Below are 17,023 nucleotides of genomic sequence, written 5' to 3'. Positions count from 1 at the left end.
TCTACCCTTTTGACAGGCAGAGATACTTCAGCGACTGTAAATGCAGACTGCTTCTCTATCCAAGGGTGTTGCGGGCTTCCCAAGAGCACGGAAGTCACCCTGATGTATTTTAATGTTCTAGGAAAACAATCAGTGGATGAATAGCAGCAACAGGAGAGGTGAAACACGGGAAGATAAAGCACCACAGCAGAGACTGATGCTTTAGTATTCACTACATGTGCACGCCTATTCCCAAACCAGCTGCAGTAGGACTGGTTGCTGGCTGCTTTCTACATGCATATAACTCTTGTGCTGGAGGAAATCCTGATGCAAGTGGGGTTTGATTGATTCAATTATCTCTTTGAGTATCATTTTATTTTTCTGTTTCTCATAAACTGATTGTGTGAGTCAATTTGTGAGTCTGCAGGAAGCTCTTGTGACATCTCAGAAAACATTATCTTAGTAATGCTGCCACTAAGTGCTGGCAGCAAACACAGGTATCACCATGACCTGCATGTAATCAACTGAGCTTCTGCTTCATTTTCGGCATGCTAAGGGACCAACCGTAAAACAGTCTTCCCCTAAAATTCCTCTACTAAAGGAATTCATTTTCTAGTATACGAATGGTCAGGTTTAGACTATTTGGTCTGCCACATTGGCCAAAGTCTACCTAAGTCTTTCTGATATTATCAAAGAGCATTTTTAATTTCTAAGGGTTCTGTCACTATTTACTACAGCATCTACCCAGCCATTCTACAGTGCTCCCATTTGAAGCTGCATCCTTTTTCAGCTGAAAATGAACTATTATTAATGCTTTCAAAGAATCCATGAATAGCAAAAATACTTCACTGACAAAAAGAGCAACTGAATTACTCTTTATGCCTTTCATACATGGTATATAAATGTCAGTTTAATAGGAAGAAAATAATTGTCAACACACAACAATTACATATAATTTCATATGATCTGATAGGTGCAATTTAGCGTTTTATTAAACAAATACAGTAGCTAACCAAAATTTGATTGCTGATAATGGAGAATTACATTAAAGCCTATGTTCCTATGGTAATTGTTGGTCACCTAACATAATATATGCCCTAAAACATAATGCAGAAAATTATCTTCCTGTGAAATAAGAAATACAATAGAAATAAAGTTAAGGGACATGTTTATTTTGGAGCTTTCTGCAAGCAAAATTGCTTTGATACAAAATGAGTTCAATGATACAGTGCTACCATCCACTCAAGCAAAAGAAAACCTCACATTTACATGAATGCACTTTATATTGATATTCTTACAGAATAATAGTTCAGATATCCAGAATGTGTCTGGCCTCATTGAAAGCAATGGCACAGAAATGCTGCAAGGTATTGGAGTATTGTATTACCGGTGAGTGCTTAATTACTTCTGTGAGTTCTCTGGGAGACGCTGTATAAATAAGGGTACTGTGAATGTGGATTTGTATTCCTTAGTAGTTTTGACATACATCCTTTAGTGTTTGTTTAGTTAGCTCAAAATGTGTAATTGTGTCTTTTGGCTTTTTAGTATTCTCTTTTTCTTTTTTAAAGAAAAATCATGAGGTATCCTTTACTGTTAACTAATGACATAGTGATAGGCCTATTTTTTTGAGGTTGCAGAGACTTACTGTACATTCAGTACACTGTACATTCGGCAATTATTTTTAGTGTACTTTCTACACATTACTGTGTACAACTGTTAGTTTACATTAAAACTCTTCCCCCTTCTTACAGGATATGGCATAAACAAAAACAAATCTGACAAAAATTATACACATAAAATAAGAAGACAAATACACAAATAAGGCCATCTGCAGAATTAAAAATCCACCTCTTGCGATATTTCACAATAATTTCTACATGATATTTTACATCTTACGGACTTAAATACTTAATGCAAAAGGAAAAGACCTTTACATAGCCAATCATATTATCTCTTCAAGGACTTGTCCAATTTGCTGGCTAGTGGCCTTCTCTGGGGAGTTGGAATTTTAGAAGGCTTGGCTGATGCTGGCCGAGAACCTGCTCGGGGTGTCGGTCTGCTTGTAGCAGGAACAGTCTCTGACATGTCTGAGCATACAGACTGGATTTCTGAAATGTCAAAGTCAGATGCATCACTGCCTCGGCGGCTACTTGACCTGCTGCCAGCCTTGCTTCCTGCTCGGCTTCCAGGTCTGCTTGGAGTTCTTCTGGTTTCTAGAGAGAGGGAAGATATCCATCAGTATTAGACGAAAGGATGGAGGAGGTGTGCAGGTCTCTCCTAGACCTCTGGCAACTTCAAAAATTCCTCATTGCACAAACTAAACTTTAGACCTCTGATGGGCAAGCTAGACGATGCCGTATCTCTCACTAAAGACAAGGAAATGTGAGATCAAATGCTGAGACACAGTTAAGCTGTCACTAGCACATCTCATTAAAAATGTATTAGCCTGGCAACTTTTCTTGACTTACCAGACATGCATTGTACATTCACTCAACAGCCAGAGCCTTTCTTTCCCCTGCCATTTCCTCAGTTATGGACTGAAAGAATTCAGTATCTGGACTCTTCATGCATTCAAGATTTCTCCAGATATGCACCTTGGAGACACAGCTTAATATCCCTATTTTTAAACGTGTATCCCTCTTTTTTTAAAAAAGCCAATACTATACAGTTGAAAGTTGCAAGTAAACAAGGGCAGAGTATACATTCTCCCAAAGGGCTGAGTAAATGAGCTCTCAGCAAACCTGCTAAAGTGAAAGCCTGCCCACCAAGACAATGTGCCATGAAAAAAAAAACAAAACACAACAAAGAATCTTAAACAGAAAACCATTGATATGGTTTTTTGATAATTTGCCGATTACTTATTGAGATTTTTTTATCTTGACATATCTGGTTCCCTGTATGTGTGAAGAACACCAAGTTGAAACTGAAATCTTAGGTGGCTCATTTTTCAAATCACCTATAAGACACGTACTCCTTCAACAGGATTTTCCAGTACTGCCCAGTATGCTCTGCAGAGCTTAAGATGTGAGGAAAAGCCGGTAGAGCTATCTTCTGTTTAACCACCTAGCCTTCTCCCTTATACAAAGCTGCTCTGAGGATCCTAGAAGAGCAAAGCTTCACTGCTTTCTACTTTCATATACTGTTTTAAAAATCTCTGTGGGATATTCCATTACTAAGGTCATCTACAGCTGCTCATGATTAAGTGATCCTTCTGCTCCATCACAGCTGAGCTTAACTTGAATACAGGGAACAACCAAACCCTTTCTTTTTAAGTAAATGCTTCTTCTCTAGTGCCTTAGGCAGATACGTTGGAGATATCATTGTCAAGAAGGTTTGCAGTCATGAATTTGCACATCCAGAGTTGAATGTACCTGCTGTGCAAGCACGTGAACGGAGGGAGGACCATTATCATGATTATGTGCCCCCATGGCAACACTAATGTGGACACACACTAGGATTTTCACTTCTTCCCATTCTTCTGACATCTCCCTCACAGCCTAACGTGACCCTAAGTATTCAGGTAGAAAATGAAGCAAGCAGTAGATCAAGCTCTGAAGTCAAGACACACACCTGCAAACTGAGCTCTGACTCTGGTAGCTGCTGTTGACAAGATGCCACTGTCTTCTCCAGAGTGGAAGCCCTTTCCCGACAGATATCCTGGCAGTCTGAGTTTACTTCCTTGAATCGGTGTTCCCTATGCAAAAGAAAAAAACAAAACAAACACAAAAAAGAAGGTTTTTCCAATTGAGACTACTGAAGGTTAAGGCCTGGTATTCGGTAGTACATAGCCTGCAATATGATCATCATAAAAACATTCATTGTGAATCTGAAAAAATGATTTGAGTCACTATGGATATTTTTCATGATGTGAAGTTTTGAACATTCCTTGAGCAGTTAGTATTTGAAGTAATTCAAATGTAAAACAACAACAAAAAGAATCGCTTTAACAGTCTGCTTGACATTAACATTTTAGAGTTCTTTGTATGTATTTCAATGCAAATGAAGAAAGAAAAATGCTACCTTCTTATAATTAGTCGAGCAAGTAAGATTAGTTGATGGTACATACATGACTTAAACAGAGACAAGTAGTTGAGGTTTTATGTCTGCATAGCTTGACTTTCCAGCATTCTGACTGTGGTTGTAGGTGGTGAATACATTTGTTTCAATTTTATAAATATTTTGAAGCCAAACCAAAACTATCAGGTTTCAAAACCTTCTGCTAGAAAAAAGCAGAAAAAGAGACATAGGGCTAATTTTAAAAGTTCCTGTTGCCAATATATTGTCTGAAATGTCTCTGCCATCTTACCCTGCCTGCTTTCTCATTTCTGAAATAAAAGGAGTATTGATTTACAATCCGCCCCAGACGGGAAGATTTCTTTCAAAGCCACAAGAATTAAATCCTCACATTTCAAAAACACACGTAGCACACTAGACAGGAGGTGTATGCAAGTAAGAGGAAAACTACAGTATTCGTATTCATTTCCACAACATAAAAACACTAAGTAGGTATCCAAAAGGAACAACAAACACCGCAGTGATGAATGCGGCACATTGAGCAGCCTGGATCCCAGGATCTGGTCTGTGCCTCTGATCCTCAGACAACGATGCTGTAGAACTAGGTACTGAAAGCCAAGATCCAGAGGAGCGTGTTGGGAGCTGCCTAGAGCTAAGCACTGAGCGGAGGCCTGGCAGGAGTGTGCCTGGCAGCTGCCAGCTTGGACCACTTCTGGCACACCTGAACAAAAGAGCATTGAGATGCTACAGAGCGGAAAATCTGCTGGCTCTGACAGGGATGGTCACAATGTTAAACTCTCTTTAAAGCCAAGTACAAATGCTTAACATCCAGCCAGCCACACCCTGGAAATCAGTCCTACACAGAGACTGCTTGGGAGGCTAAGGAGAAAGGGAACACTCTCCATTACCTCCACTGAAGCTGCTGCACTTTGGGCAAGGCGTTGGGATAGAATCACTGGTGCAAGAAGAAAAAGAGGTCAAGCTTGTTCTTCAGTTTTGCCCTAAACCTAAATGCAGTCTACATAGAAAACAAATCACTGCGCTCTCGGGCAAAATGCCTCAGAAACTCACCACAACCTACCGCACCCTACTCATTCCATTTATAATCTTAAACCATGGTGGTTTACATTAACGAAAGTTGCTGAAACTACTAGCAGTTGTAAGAGCAGGTGAGAAATACAGTACCACCATTTGAAATCAATGCAAATTGCTTTAATCTCACTGTAATTCAATGAAAACACCACCTTACCATGTCTATAAAGCCTTTAAAGTACCATCAATTAATCTTACAATTCAGTTACCAGCTAAGAGATGAAAGAAAATACAGAAATATATTAGAAACTGACAACTGACTCAACTCTGTGCTACTGTTAATCATTCTAAGCAACAGCCCCGTGTGCTTGAAGTGCTGTGTACATCCACACACCTGCAGTGTGCACATGTAACGTACCCACTCACACAGGAGAAGGGAGTGAAAAGTTTGTTATGCATCTTTGAGCAATGCCACACCAAGACCATACCAACTTAGCACCAGAAGGTGTCACACGAATAAGCACCAAATGCAGATTTGTGATAAGCAGATACAGCAGAGCTGATGGTAGCGCAAGGTTCCCCTCACTGAGGCCTCCGTCCAGCCCAGGGCAAGAGTAACTCCTACAAGTGAGATCCTACAGCCTGATCCAGCTGCAATCTTTTCACTGACTGTAATGACATTAGAGGAGACACTTTGGCTCCAAGCCCCTTCAAATTTTGGTCGTACAGCTTAACTGCCGGCACAATCCTAATTACTATTCTAGCAATTTCGATCTAAGTCATGGGCTGGAAATAAGACCAAAGCTCATTTCCTGTTAAGTCATCAAATAGCTCTCTCATTAGAGCAACAATTGGTCACTACCCTCCTAAACAGAACTTTCAGTTGTTGGAAAGATTCATGTATCACAGTCAGCCTTTTGCGCTATCATCTTCACAGTGATTGGGTATTTCTTTATTTTGTGGTTTTGCATTGGAGATCATGATTTATTAATCGAATTCCTGCAGTTGATTAATACTACAGTACTTTATGAACTCAAAGTAAACAATTTAAGGAAATAAACCTACAAAGTGTATGAACTGCTTTATTAATAAAAAAGTACTTTTCCCCATTTGCTCAACCAGTTCACTGCATACTGTTATGATTTATTAACCATCTGCACTTTAAACATAAATTCATTGAGGCATAATTTCACAAAGGTCTAAAATAAAGACGATGCATTAATACGCAAAGGATGTTGCAGCTCTGAAGCACTGAAACTCTAGTGGCTGTTAGTGAAGTGACAGTTTTAGTGAAGGAAGGTCATTAGACTAGGATCTCTGTCCTTACTGTACCTCTGCAGATGACCCTTGATAGTCTGAGGATTCTGGTGGCTTAGAAGGAGTTGACGTTTTGCTGTTTGTCAACCATGGTTTACCATAGTTGCGTGTTAAATGATGGGGCGTCTGTATGAAACAATGGTAAATCAAAATATGAAGGACAGCAGATGGAAAACAATGCCATGGAGAAGGATACCCAGGCCTTCACAGGAAGATCAAGTATCATAGCAGCAATAAAAACTAAGCAGAAAGAGTTGATGACAAATGTTCTGAAATTAAAAGATGACAGAGCTTATTTTTCAAATGACATGGAAATTCAGTGCTCTTTCAGAGCAATTCCCAAATTGCCGGGTAGCTCATGTGGCACCTTAAATGTGAAGAATTCCTCTATTCCCGTATCACAAACAAGCAGTAGAGGAAATACACTGAAAAGATGTCTCAGATCCTCCCCAGACTATGAAATAAAACTAGTGATACTTCTCCCCTGTCAGCTAGGGAAAGCACCGATATTGTTGGAGCAAGAAAAAAAGTATTAAGAAATCTGTACCCCATTTGTTAACCAGTGCAGTTTTGTACGTTTCTCCTTACCTTTGGCGTACTTGTTGCAACTGCCTGTGGGGCAGCTGCCTGGCCAGCTTGACTTGACAGAGAAGTAGATCTGTTGGGAGAAGCACCCCTTGAAGAGGGTCGTGATCTACGGCCCCTTGGTCGGAAAGCTGCCATGCTCTGACTGGCACCATCTGCCAAAATGAACTTTTCACGCAGCTCCACATTTGTCCTCCCTTTAGCTGAAGCAAAGAAAGGTGTCCATTTAGTCCAACATGAAAACTGTCACAAGGCTCTTTATTGTCATTTCTGCCATGCCAACTCCAACACACTTTAACAGTAAATAAAATGCATTACTGTGTAATGCATTTATTTTGGACACAGAAGAGTTATGTGCAGAACTCGCTTATTCTAATACTTTATGCCAGCAGGAATGAACCACTGTCAAAGGAAGTCAGCGTGATAATGGAATGCTCAATGTGCTAAATCATTGTTAATCAATCATCTACTAATACATAGGCACAACCTGATGAGCAGTTTTGCTAACTCTACAGCTACTCATAATAAATAATACTTGCTTGGACGTTCCAGAAGAAATTGCTCAGTACAAATTACAGGAAAGCAGCAAATATATTTATTGAAAACTATGAAGTTATGTAGTTTGGCAACATGCAATGAGGAACATAAAATCCAAACTATGATGAAGTAATTGGTGGCTAAGCACTCACACACACATACAAACACACATGTGAAAGAATGTTCTGCAAGAATAGATGCATGACACATTAGTATTTAACTGTGTCAGTGTGAATGACAATTGTTTTTGAAACACTCTTCAAGCGTGTCAAAAAAATTAGTCTGCAAAGCATCAGCCCATGTAGGAACACATTAAGCCAAATGTGATGGGTGAAGCATATTGTTAAAAGTAAATATATTTTAAAAGTGGGAAGGAAATGAAGAGAAAGGAGAAGAGGAGGAGGAGGAGACAAAGAGAGGGGTTTGCCAACCTATAGTAGGCTGAGTGGTAATTGAAGAGTTTGATTCCGAACGTAACATTTTACTCCCGTGATGATGAACTAGAAAAAATGACACAGGACATGGGTCACATTAAAGAAAATCGTTAGCAGGAGAAGAAATCAAGTACAGCAGCTGCATAGGCAAGAGACTTGGGAGCACCAGGCCAAAAGACAGGACTCAGAGCAAAAGCTGTCTCTAAGTACTCCGAGGTGAATTCTCAAAGGTCTCCTAGGCAAAAAGTACACAGCACTTGGACAGACTTGGCTGCAGTCCCAGGTGTACTATTGTAACAGTATTTATCTGCTGACATAAAGAAGTAATATAAGCTAAAATGATTTTATATAACTAGGTACAATACTTTTAAAGCTGTTTATGACAACAGTTCTTTGACATGTGGTTTATCTAAATACACAAGAACCCTTTGGTAGAAAACCATATTTACTACGTGAAGTGCTTAAGGAAAAGCCCGAACCTGCACCACTGACATTAATGACTGTTCTGCATCATTGACTTCAACGTGACTAGAATTAGGTACCAATCCACAATGTCTAGCGCCTGGATGATTTTATAGAGATCAGTATTCCTTTCCACCCACTGTGCTGACTTACTCATCTGCTCATGTATTTCAGTGAAAAAGGGATCAAGTACTACAGCAAATACTATACAGATACACAGAACACAAAGTTTATTAAAGAACAGGGGATAAAGTTCCAAAGGACTCTTAATCTGAGAGCAGTGATAAGGAATTCCAGTAAATTAATTAGATAGTTATTAAGTATTGTATCTCTCAGTTTCAAGCCAAGTAGGAATTGCAACAGCCTACCTGTCAATAGGCCTGAGAAAAATGTTTGGGATACATCAAAACTAAGTTAACCCTTCAATGAAGTATGGTATTTTGAGGCACGTTTCATTTTTCACTACCCTGCACTTTTGAGGAATATGGGCAGAAGGCTATAATGCAAGGATAGCTCTGCAGGCAAAGATGACTTTCCTATAGTAGCAGATGCAGAATCAGGTGCTAAATTTCAGTTAGACCTACGGTTCAACACCAACAAATGTAGCATTACTACTACATTTCTTTATAAACAACATATGCAGTATGTTGGTAAGCAAAAGGACAATTTTTTAATACTTCTGAAAAACCCACAGATGTGATCACAAAGTTATGACAGTTCTTTTATGATACTATGATAAGAAGTTTAATGGGTACCTTTTAAGCCTGTAGACAAAGGTTTCTAGGCCTTAACTAATGCAGTTTTGTGGTAGCTTCTTTTTGGATTTAACAGGATTTTGTGGTAGCTCCTTTTTGGAATTGACATCCCTGACTTAGAATGACAACTGCTACAAACAGAAGCTCTTCACCCTCTCAAGGTCTGTTTCAAACTGTTTAGAAATCCTGGTCCCAAAGCAGAAGCTGTGATAGCTGACACTGGAGTAAGGTCCATGGGACAGTTGATGTCTCTGTCTTCACTAGCTCACTTGCCTCCCTGAACTCCTCTGTGCTGTTCTCACACTATTACAATATTGATTGTGATTCTACAGAACCCAAGAGGTAAAAACACAGAAAATTTAATGCTGCTAGTTAATAGGACAGAATTACCTAGTTATAGACCATCAGCTCACTCACAGTCATTATTACACTTTCTGCAATTCTATTACTTGGGCTACTATTTGACTTGTCTCTCCCCCACTCCCTTCACAAACGGCTTCTTTCCTATCACCAGCTGTTCCTCCATGAACAGTGCCAGGCAGAGCCGACCTTCCCCCTAGGAAGTAGGCTTTCCAACAAACTAAGATGCCATTACGTTGCTGTGTACTGAGAAAACAATGCATTGGATACAATGCCCTGGAGGGCACAGTGATAAAGCGCTTCCTGCTTCACCAGAGCACAAAGTCCTCCTGACCACAGCATTTTCCACTTGCTTTGTACAGGGCTCACGGCTCTGCAACGTGGTTCTGGGGAGGATGCCAATGAAAAGGCAGGGCTACAAAAGCAGAAACTGAAAGCCTGGGCACAGCCACTGGCCGGAGAAGTTTTTTGTGGTGGTGGTGTTACTCTTCAACTGCCTTATTTTGATTTATTGACTTAAAACTCTCTTGCTGAGAAGGTTTTATTGGACATTTCGGTGTGCTATTTCTGGCAGGTTACACAATCAGTTTACGTGCCATAAGCTCTGTCTGGGCTACATTCAATTCTTAAATACACCACTAACACTGAGGAACTGCGCAGGAAGACACCACAGTTATTCTAGACGTACATCAGGGCAACTGAAGAGGATCTTAACCATGGTATTTAAAGTTCACAAAAAAACAGATCATTACGTGACATTTAGTGAGATGATGTTTACAGAACTGGCATTTTAAACAATTCTATCTCCTTTGTGAGACAATGAACAGTGACTGTATCCAAATAATTATCTACATGTCCATTTTAACAGTTGTGTTACATACCTCTGCAAGGATCATTTTTCACTAAGAACTCATCGAGTGCCATCCAGCCACCTCCAACACGAACCATGACTGTACTTCTTAGGATACGAACAAGGCGCAGTTGCTGAGAGTCACCAAACTGCAATAAAAAAATCAAACCACTGTCTGAGGTTCTCAGTCATTCAGATGCTATTCAACACTGATAGGTTAAAGATCAATTTAAAAAGTTTATTTTTATATTTGATTATTAGTAAATGCTAAAAAAAAATTATCAGATTTATTTATGCGGATTATTAAAGCTGTTAAGATTTCAAATCAGATGCTGCTGCATTAATCCAAAGGAGATGGCAGGACGGTAAGAAAGAATCTCAAGTTTAATTTTATGCTTGATTCTAAAATGTCTGAGCTCATAAAGGAAGCAAAATTAGTAACACATTATTTAATTAGTTACGATCTGCATTTGTGCACATTAATGAAGACCTATTTGCATTATTTCACTGTTAAAACCTTAAGTAAATTCTCTTCTGCAACCATCTAGATTTTAATAATACCAGCTGAAAGGAAGGTAGCATCGCTTTAAGCAATCAGTATGTGGGCTGGAAATTCAATGCATTATGAGTGTTGCACAGTTCTGTCAATTGATTCAGTATAAGGGATATTTTCAGATATAGCACTGACACTCGCTCACCTATGGCGAGGTGCATATGGGGAAGGGAACATGAAGCAATGAATGATTGATAGCTATCTCTATTGTCCTTTATTATAAACTGTTTGTCACTCCTCTGTCTACACACTGAAGCTCCTCACAATTCGGAGATGCACAAAAACCTGTTTCATACTAACTCTTGTACCAGCCCATTCTTCCTCTGGGATGATGGCCAGGCCTAATATATGTTTTGCTCTTGAAACCTGTATAACAAAATCTGTATGCAGTATCTCCGTTGATATCCAGATCAAAGGAAACAGGACCAAAATGCTGACCCCACAATCTCATGAAAACTAACCAGAAGAATTCAGTACTTTTCAGCCAATGCCACTAAAATATTTGATATCAGATCATCAGGCCAAGCCCAGTGTGCACTCTCACACAAACATGCAGAGCACTCACTGAAACCAACAAGAGTCAAATACACCTCTTTGGGACAATCTTTGACGCTTGAAGAAGGCTGGCCATAGTTCAACTGTACCTACTTGCTCCAGAGAGGACTGAAATGCTTTAAATGCAAACCACACAAACGTGCTCCCTACCTGTTAAATGATTTTAGTTGTTTGGTACTACTTAAGCCAAGAAGAGAGAATAAGTTTAAAGGAAGATTACTTTTAGGAACCAAACAAAAGCAAAGCTCGTCACTTAATTCAATAGTATTTTTTGTTATAAATAAGAACATTCACATGAGCATTATTTTTAAGGGCTTTTTAATAATGCATTCAATATGTGCTGAACAAAACACTAATATATATAGAGAGACCAAAGTTTAAAAAAAAAAAAATCCAAATTGATGCCATTTATTTTCATTGGCTTGTTTCTGCAGAGATATTTTTTTTTCTAGAGGTTCTAAAGATACTATCTTTTTTTCTTTTCTTTATTTTTTTCCCATCTCAGCTTAATTCTTCAGTTAGACCCCATCAGACAACTCCACCAAGTGTCAGATACAGTATCCTTTGGAAACTGCCTACCTAGGCTGTGGTTAATTCAGACAGTGGAACTCCTGGAAATTAATACAGGTATCTATCAAGGCATTCTTCCTAATGGTAACTCAGTCCGTTTCCTTCTTGAAACAGTCTGAATACCAACTTCCCTTGAACAAAATTTCAGTTTCAAACAATCAGAGGTAAAAAGTCAAGAAAGTCTAGTTTAAGCTACAAAAAGGCCTGTTCTTGACAATAGCCATATAACATCACTGTCACTAGAGAAGCCTCAGCTAACTTGCTGTAGGTGCTTTTTACTGTGATGTTCTGCATCAGTAAGTTAGACACTCCCCCAAAATGCTGTATTTTTACCAGATCTGAGAGTACAGATGGCAGATAAGAGGATTTACATAATTTCAAACAGTCTTTTCAAATGAGCCTTGTTCTTGTTCTATATGTGGAAAACATTTTAAATTATTAGATACGTTGCTTGAGGCATGCGGTAAGATTATCCACTGCACTCTGTGGATATTCTTCTATACTTCACCAGGCTCTGCCAGTAAATAAGAATGCAACTACACTTTCAACATCTCTAGATATAAAGTGGCTAATACTGTTAACACTAGCATACCCAGAGTGTATCATACATATTAATTGCCTTGATAAGTACATGAATAAGATACTAATGGGATCTGGTTTGCATAAGGTATTTCCATTCTCACCAGGCAAGCATGACTTAACACTTCAGGAGGCTGCGTATCAATAGTAAGGAGTAAGTAAGCACTAGTTAGTGTTTCCTCCCTGTACCACTGAATGGTGCCGCTGAAGTATGACTGATTGGTGACCAAAATGACACAAATTATTCTTAAACATAGCTCAAATACATTATAGACTTGCCATGGCTCTTTGAAAACACTTTAGGAGAGGGAGTAGTCTAACTAGAACAAGTTTCTTTTGCCTCTTTTCAAAATATGTATTTAATGATTCACTGTGTTAGTACATAAAACACCAACAATCAACTAGGTTCTTAATGAGTCTGCTTGACTGCATAGGGATTCTATTTTTTCTCCCTGAAAATGAAAGTATTTTTTGCCTAATTTGCAAGAAATAAGTGATATGACACTGGAATCTGTTTACTGTGACTAGCCTTTAATCTGATAGCCTAAAAAATACAACACAAATTTTGAGGCATTTCACTAGGAGACTGAAAACTGGTAACAGTGGTTCTAAAACTGCAGTTTAAATGCTCAAGATCTTTTACTATGTGAATTGTTGCTGACCGTTATCTGGTTCCTTTAAAAGTAATCTCCTTAATGAGGAAAATGGCCAAAGAAAGCAGGTGAGAGATTGAAGAGGAGGGATTCTAAAACAAGGAATGTTCCATAATATTAAAAGAAATATCACAGCTGACCAGCAATGAATTAGCTGAGGATGAAAGGATGGCAAAAAGACTGACCACTGCAAGCTTAAATCACTATGCGTTAGAAAAAAAAGGAAGAAAAAAAAAGAAAAAAAGAAACTTCATAACACATTCCACTGGTTTATACCTGATTTCCCAGGAAGAACTGATAAGAAATGAAAAATGGAAGAAAGAAACGATTAGTTATCAGGAAATTCTCTATATGACTCTAGAACACATGCAAACTAACACATTAGACATTCTAAATCAATTATCTACTTCAGAGATGAGCAGGTAGCTAGCCATCCAGAGATTGAATCCTGGAAAATTTTCAAGGCCTTTTGTTTCCTTCCCATTGCTGTTTCTGTGGTCTTTTAAAATAATGTACAAGTATTTAGTAATCTCTTAATCAAATACTGCATATTTCATCTGAAATTGTTCTGGTTAATGAACCTAGGGGTAGCAGATCTTTCTTTACAGTGTGATATTTATTTTTCTGTCTCTAAAATCATTCTGCAGATATCTAACAACACTTCAGAAGCATCAGTATGCTCCAATAAAATGACAAGGGAGGACAGAAGTGATTGAATACACTTTGGTAAAAGATTTTTGAAGTACGACACAATACAACAGGAAAATATCAGTCACTTTTTATTAAACTAACAGAAAATCAGCTGCAGTTTAAACACTTTGGATATCCAGGCAAAGACACTGGCTTTTAAGGAGCTGTTTTATATATGCAAGCATGTGTCTATACATGCAGTTAGCTTTTAAAATTCCCAGACTGAAAACAGTTTCAGTAGTTTCAGCAAAAATAAACACAAGCAGCAGCATTTCCCTATATTTTTCGCCTGCATTTCCTAACAAGTCAAACCCATAGAATTTAGACAAGCTTAAATAAGAAAACATGTAATTGTCACACCAAATACCTGCAAATGAATATAGCCCAATTCCTTGCATAAACCATGTCATAGGGAGAATCTTTAAGCTGAAAGAACTAAGAAGGTCCTTAGAAAACTTACCCTGTACTTGTTATCCCCAATCTGTTCCACTTGAAACCGTTTTGCACATTTACACTTGGCTACCTGCCTTGTAACCTGCAAAAAACCACAACTGGATAATTACTTTACTGCAAGTATCATACGCCTAAAGATTTTTGTACCTGGTAAACATCAAATTATATAGTAGTGAAAACAAAATTCATTATTAAAGAACATGACCCCAGTAGAACAGAATTAGCAATCTAAGAAAGCAGAGAATGTACCTCATCTTCAATTTTGTCAGCATCTGTGAGAGGCTTGTATGCATCCTTGTTTGGATGAAGAGCTGCTACAAATTCATAGTAGTCAATATATCCATCACCATCTCTATCAAAAATGTCTGCAACAGCACTCATTTCAAGTCTGCTTGTTGGGAATTCTGTAAGAAAAAGGCAACAAAAGCTAAGTTTTTTGGATTTTCAATCCTATTACAATGAAAGGCTTTATCACAAATATTAAAAGTTTTTTAGGCACTAGGTGACAGATAATGCCTATCAAAAAAACAAGGACATTTAGAAGACTGAAGAAATCTTTCTGAAAAAACACTTGGAACTCCAGTGTTACCTAGATAGTGGATTAAATTGAGTATCATAGTGGGGCTTGGAGAGATACAGAAGCAAAAGCGCAGATTAAACTGTAAGATATATGTGTGGTTTGGCTTTTTTTTTTAACATTTTGACGCTCAAAGTGCATAAAATACCAGAGATGAACAAGACAAATTGTTAATGAAGAAAGGTCAAGTGAGAATTGCTAATTAAATTTGGAATGCAAGGCCTTCCCACTGCAAAAACATGCATGCTATTTTGTGAAATCCTTCTTTAGATAAGTTCACAGCAGCAGAACATTAATCCATGAAGAGTTTCTCTATGTAATGGTCAAAGACAATTTCAAGATGGTGAACAGGGCCTGTATCATGAGTATTTAGCAGTTACAAGAAGTTGATACTGAGTTAAATGAGTAAGCTGTTTTAACCTCTTGGTGGTGTCAGGTTTTTTTCATCAACTTCTGTCAATTCACATAAAACAGTGACATCCATATGTAGTGACTGTATTACTGCATTTCCTAAAGCAGGGGGAAATACATACACTACAAAATTCTCCTACTGAATAACTTTAACATGAGATGCTAAAAGCAGCCCAGTTCTGAATCTTCACTGCTCAAAGCAAAAGTCTTCATGATCTGAAGATAAAGGATTATTTTAAGTAGGAGGCCCTTATCTGTTATGAGTCAGTTGCTAAAGGGAAACAAGATCACACACAGACATGATGTAGAAACCTTAATGTTACCACCAACTGTGCATACCCAAGGAATACCAGCCCACCAGGAAAGCTAGGAAAAGTCCCTTCCTAGTCTGATTGCTTGACATTTTGATCCTCTTTATAGATGCAATGGATTTATGGTTCATGTAAACAACAGTTTCAGAAACTCAGTGGCTTCCTTCAGTAATTGAAACTATTCAATGTAAGTTCTTTAATAAAAAACCCATGATCATATGAAATGATTTTGAAAATTATGTGTTGGTTTTATAATGTACATTTTACTATTCTGACTGATCAATGAAAAGTCATTACTGAAGTCGCTACTGTACTGTGAGAATGAAGATCCAAGTCCTGTAAACTATAAATTAGCCAATAATATAAATGTGACATTTCTAATCTGATTCATAATGTAAAAGAACTAGAAAGAGTTTCTAGAATCTAGGAATATTTTCAAGTAAAATAATTATAGTTTAAATTAATCATAATTAATGACTTCAATAGGGAAATTATGACCTAATAACGCAATAAACTGCATAGGGCACACTATATAGACAGACTTCATGAGATGTTTGTTCCAAGGTCAACATTAAGCTAATTTTAAAACTTACTTGAAGAAAGAATTCCATCAATAAATTCCTGCCTTGTTATCTTTCCATCCTGATCTTTATCAATCCTCCTAAAGAAGTCCATCACACGAGACTTCTTATGGTTCATCCATCGCATGTATTTTTTCCTCCAAATATCAAAATCAAAGTTGGCAAATTCTCTCAGCTTAATAAAAAAAGAGAAAGAACTTTCTTCAGTTGAAATAGGTCTAGAAAAATCAATGAGACAGATACCATCTGCATTCTTTTGAGTAACTGGTTCTTTGAGGACCTATATAAACATTTTTAAAGCACGTTAAAGCACAGTGTTTTCAGGTAACTCTATTATACAATATAGTACAACAAATATGGAAATTGTTTACAGTATTTACAGTATTGGCAATTTAATCTATGGTAACAACAGTATGCAAAAAGTATGTATATTCTGTACAGTCCTTTTCTGACCTCTTCAAGTCTGTCCAAAGCATCATTAAGTTTTCTTCTTCTTTCCAAGGCCAGAAGCCAGACTTGCTGCCATTTGCTGACTAAAAGGTTTACCCGTGGATTCTTGGTTTCGATTTGCGTCTGGGCTGCTGATGGATATATGCCTGGTGTTGGGGAACGCTTTCCTGTCAAAACATAGTAAAATGTTTAAGTCTCACCTGATTCCAACAAAAACATTCACATGAAGGGTACTTGACCTTCCTAAAACTACTCCTTCCTGTCCCAAATGAGCCCATACCCTGATATGATTCCATCTAATGGGATTTTTATTTA

The 17,023-nt window shown here is 38.0% G+C and overlaps 1 protein-coding gene across 9 annotated transcripts in view; it reads right to left on the bottom strand.

The window, feature by feature from the left end:
- Positions 1–952: 952 nt before the first annotated feature.
- The window catches only part of DST (dystonin), a 302,875-nt gene continuing 286,804 nt past the window's right edge, over positions 953–17,023 (bottom strand). For 5 of the 9 annotated variants that reach the window (XM_040599286.1, XM_040599277.1, XM_040599278.1 and 2 more), the window contains 11 exons: positions 16,712–16,875; positions 16,271–16,433; positions 14,628–14,782; positions 14,386–14,460; positions 13,512–13,529; positions 10,357–10,474; positions 7,896–7,964; positions 6,931–7,130; positions 6,358–6,468; positions 3,550–3,673; positions 953–2,192 (listed from right to left, as the gene is read on the bottom strand). In XM_040599286.1, the coding sequence (XP_040455220.1) occupies positions 1,927–2,192; positions 3,550–3,673; positions 6,358–6,468; positions 6,931–7,130; positions 7,896–7,964; positions 10,357–10,474; positions 13,512–13,529; positions 14,386–14,460; positions 14,628–14,782; positions 16,271–16,433; positions 16,712–16,875 (1,463 nt within the window). In that variant the 3' untranslated portion in view covers positions 953–1,926. The remainder of the gene's footprint in view (positions 2,193–3,549; positions 3,674–6,357; positions 6,469–6,930; positions 7,131–7,895; positions 7,965–10,356; positions 10,475–13,511; positions 13,530–14,385; positions 14,461–14,627; positions 14,783–16,270; positions 16,434–16,711; positions 16,876–17,023) is intronic. The other 4 variants (XM_040599279.1, XM_040599283.1, XM_040599285.1 and 1 more) reach the window with 3 other exon arrangements.

The sequence above is a fragment of the Falco naumanni genome, chromosome 6, assembly GCF_017639655.2.
Source record: "Falco naumanni isolate bFalNau1 chromosome 6, bFalNau1.pat, whole genome shotgun sequence".
Classification (NCBI taxonomy): domain Eukaryota; kingdom Metazoa; phylum Chordata; class Aves; order Falconiformes; family Falconidae; genus Falco; species Falco naumanni.
Note: the sequence above shows the minus strand (reverse complement) of the source record. Positions and strands in the feature narration are given on the sequence as shown.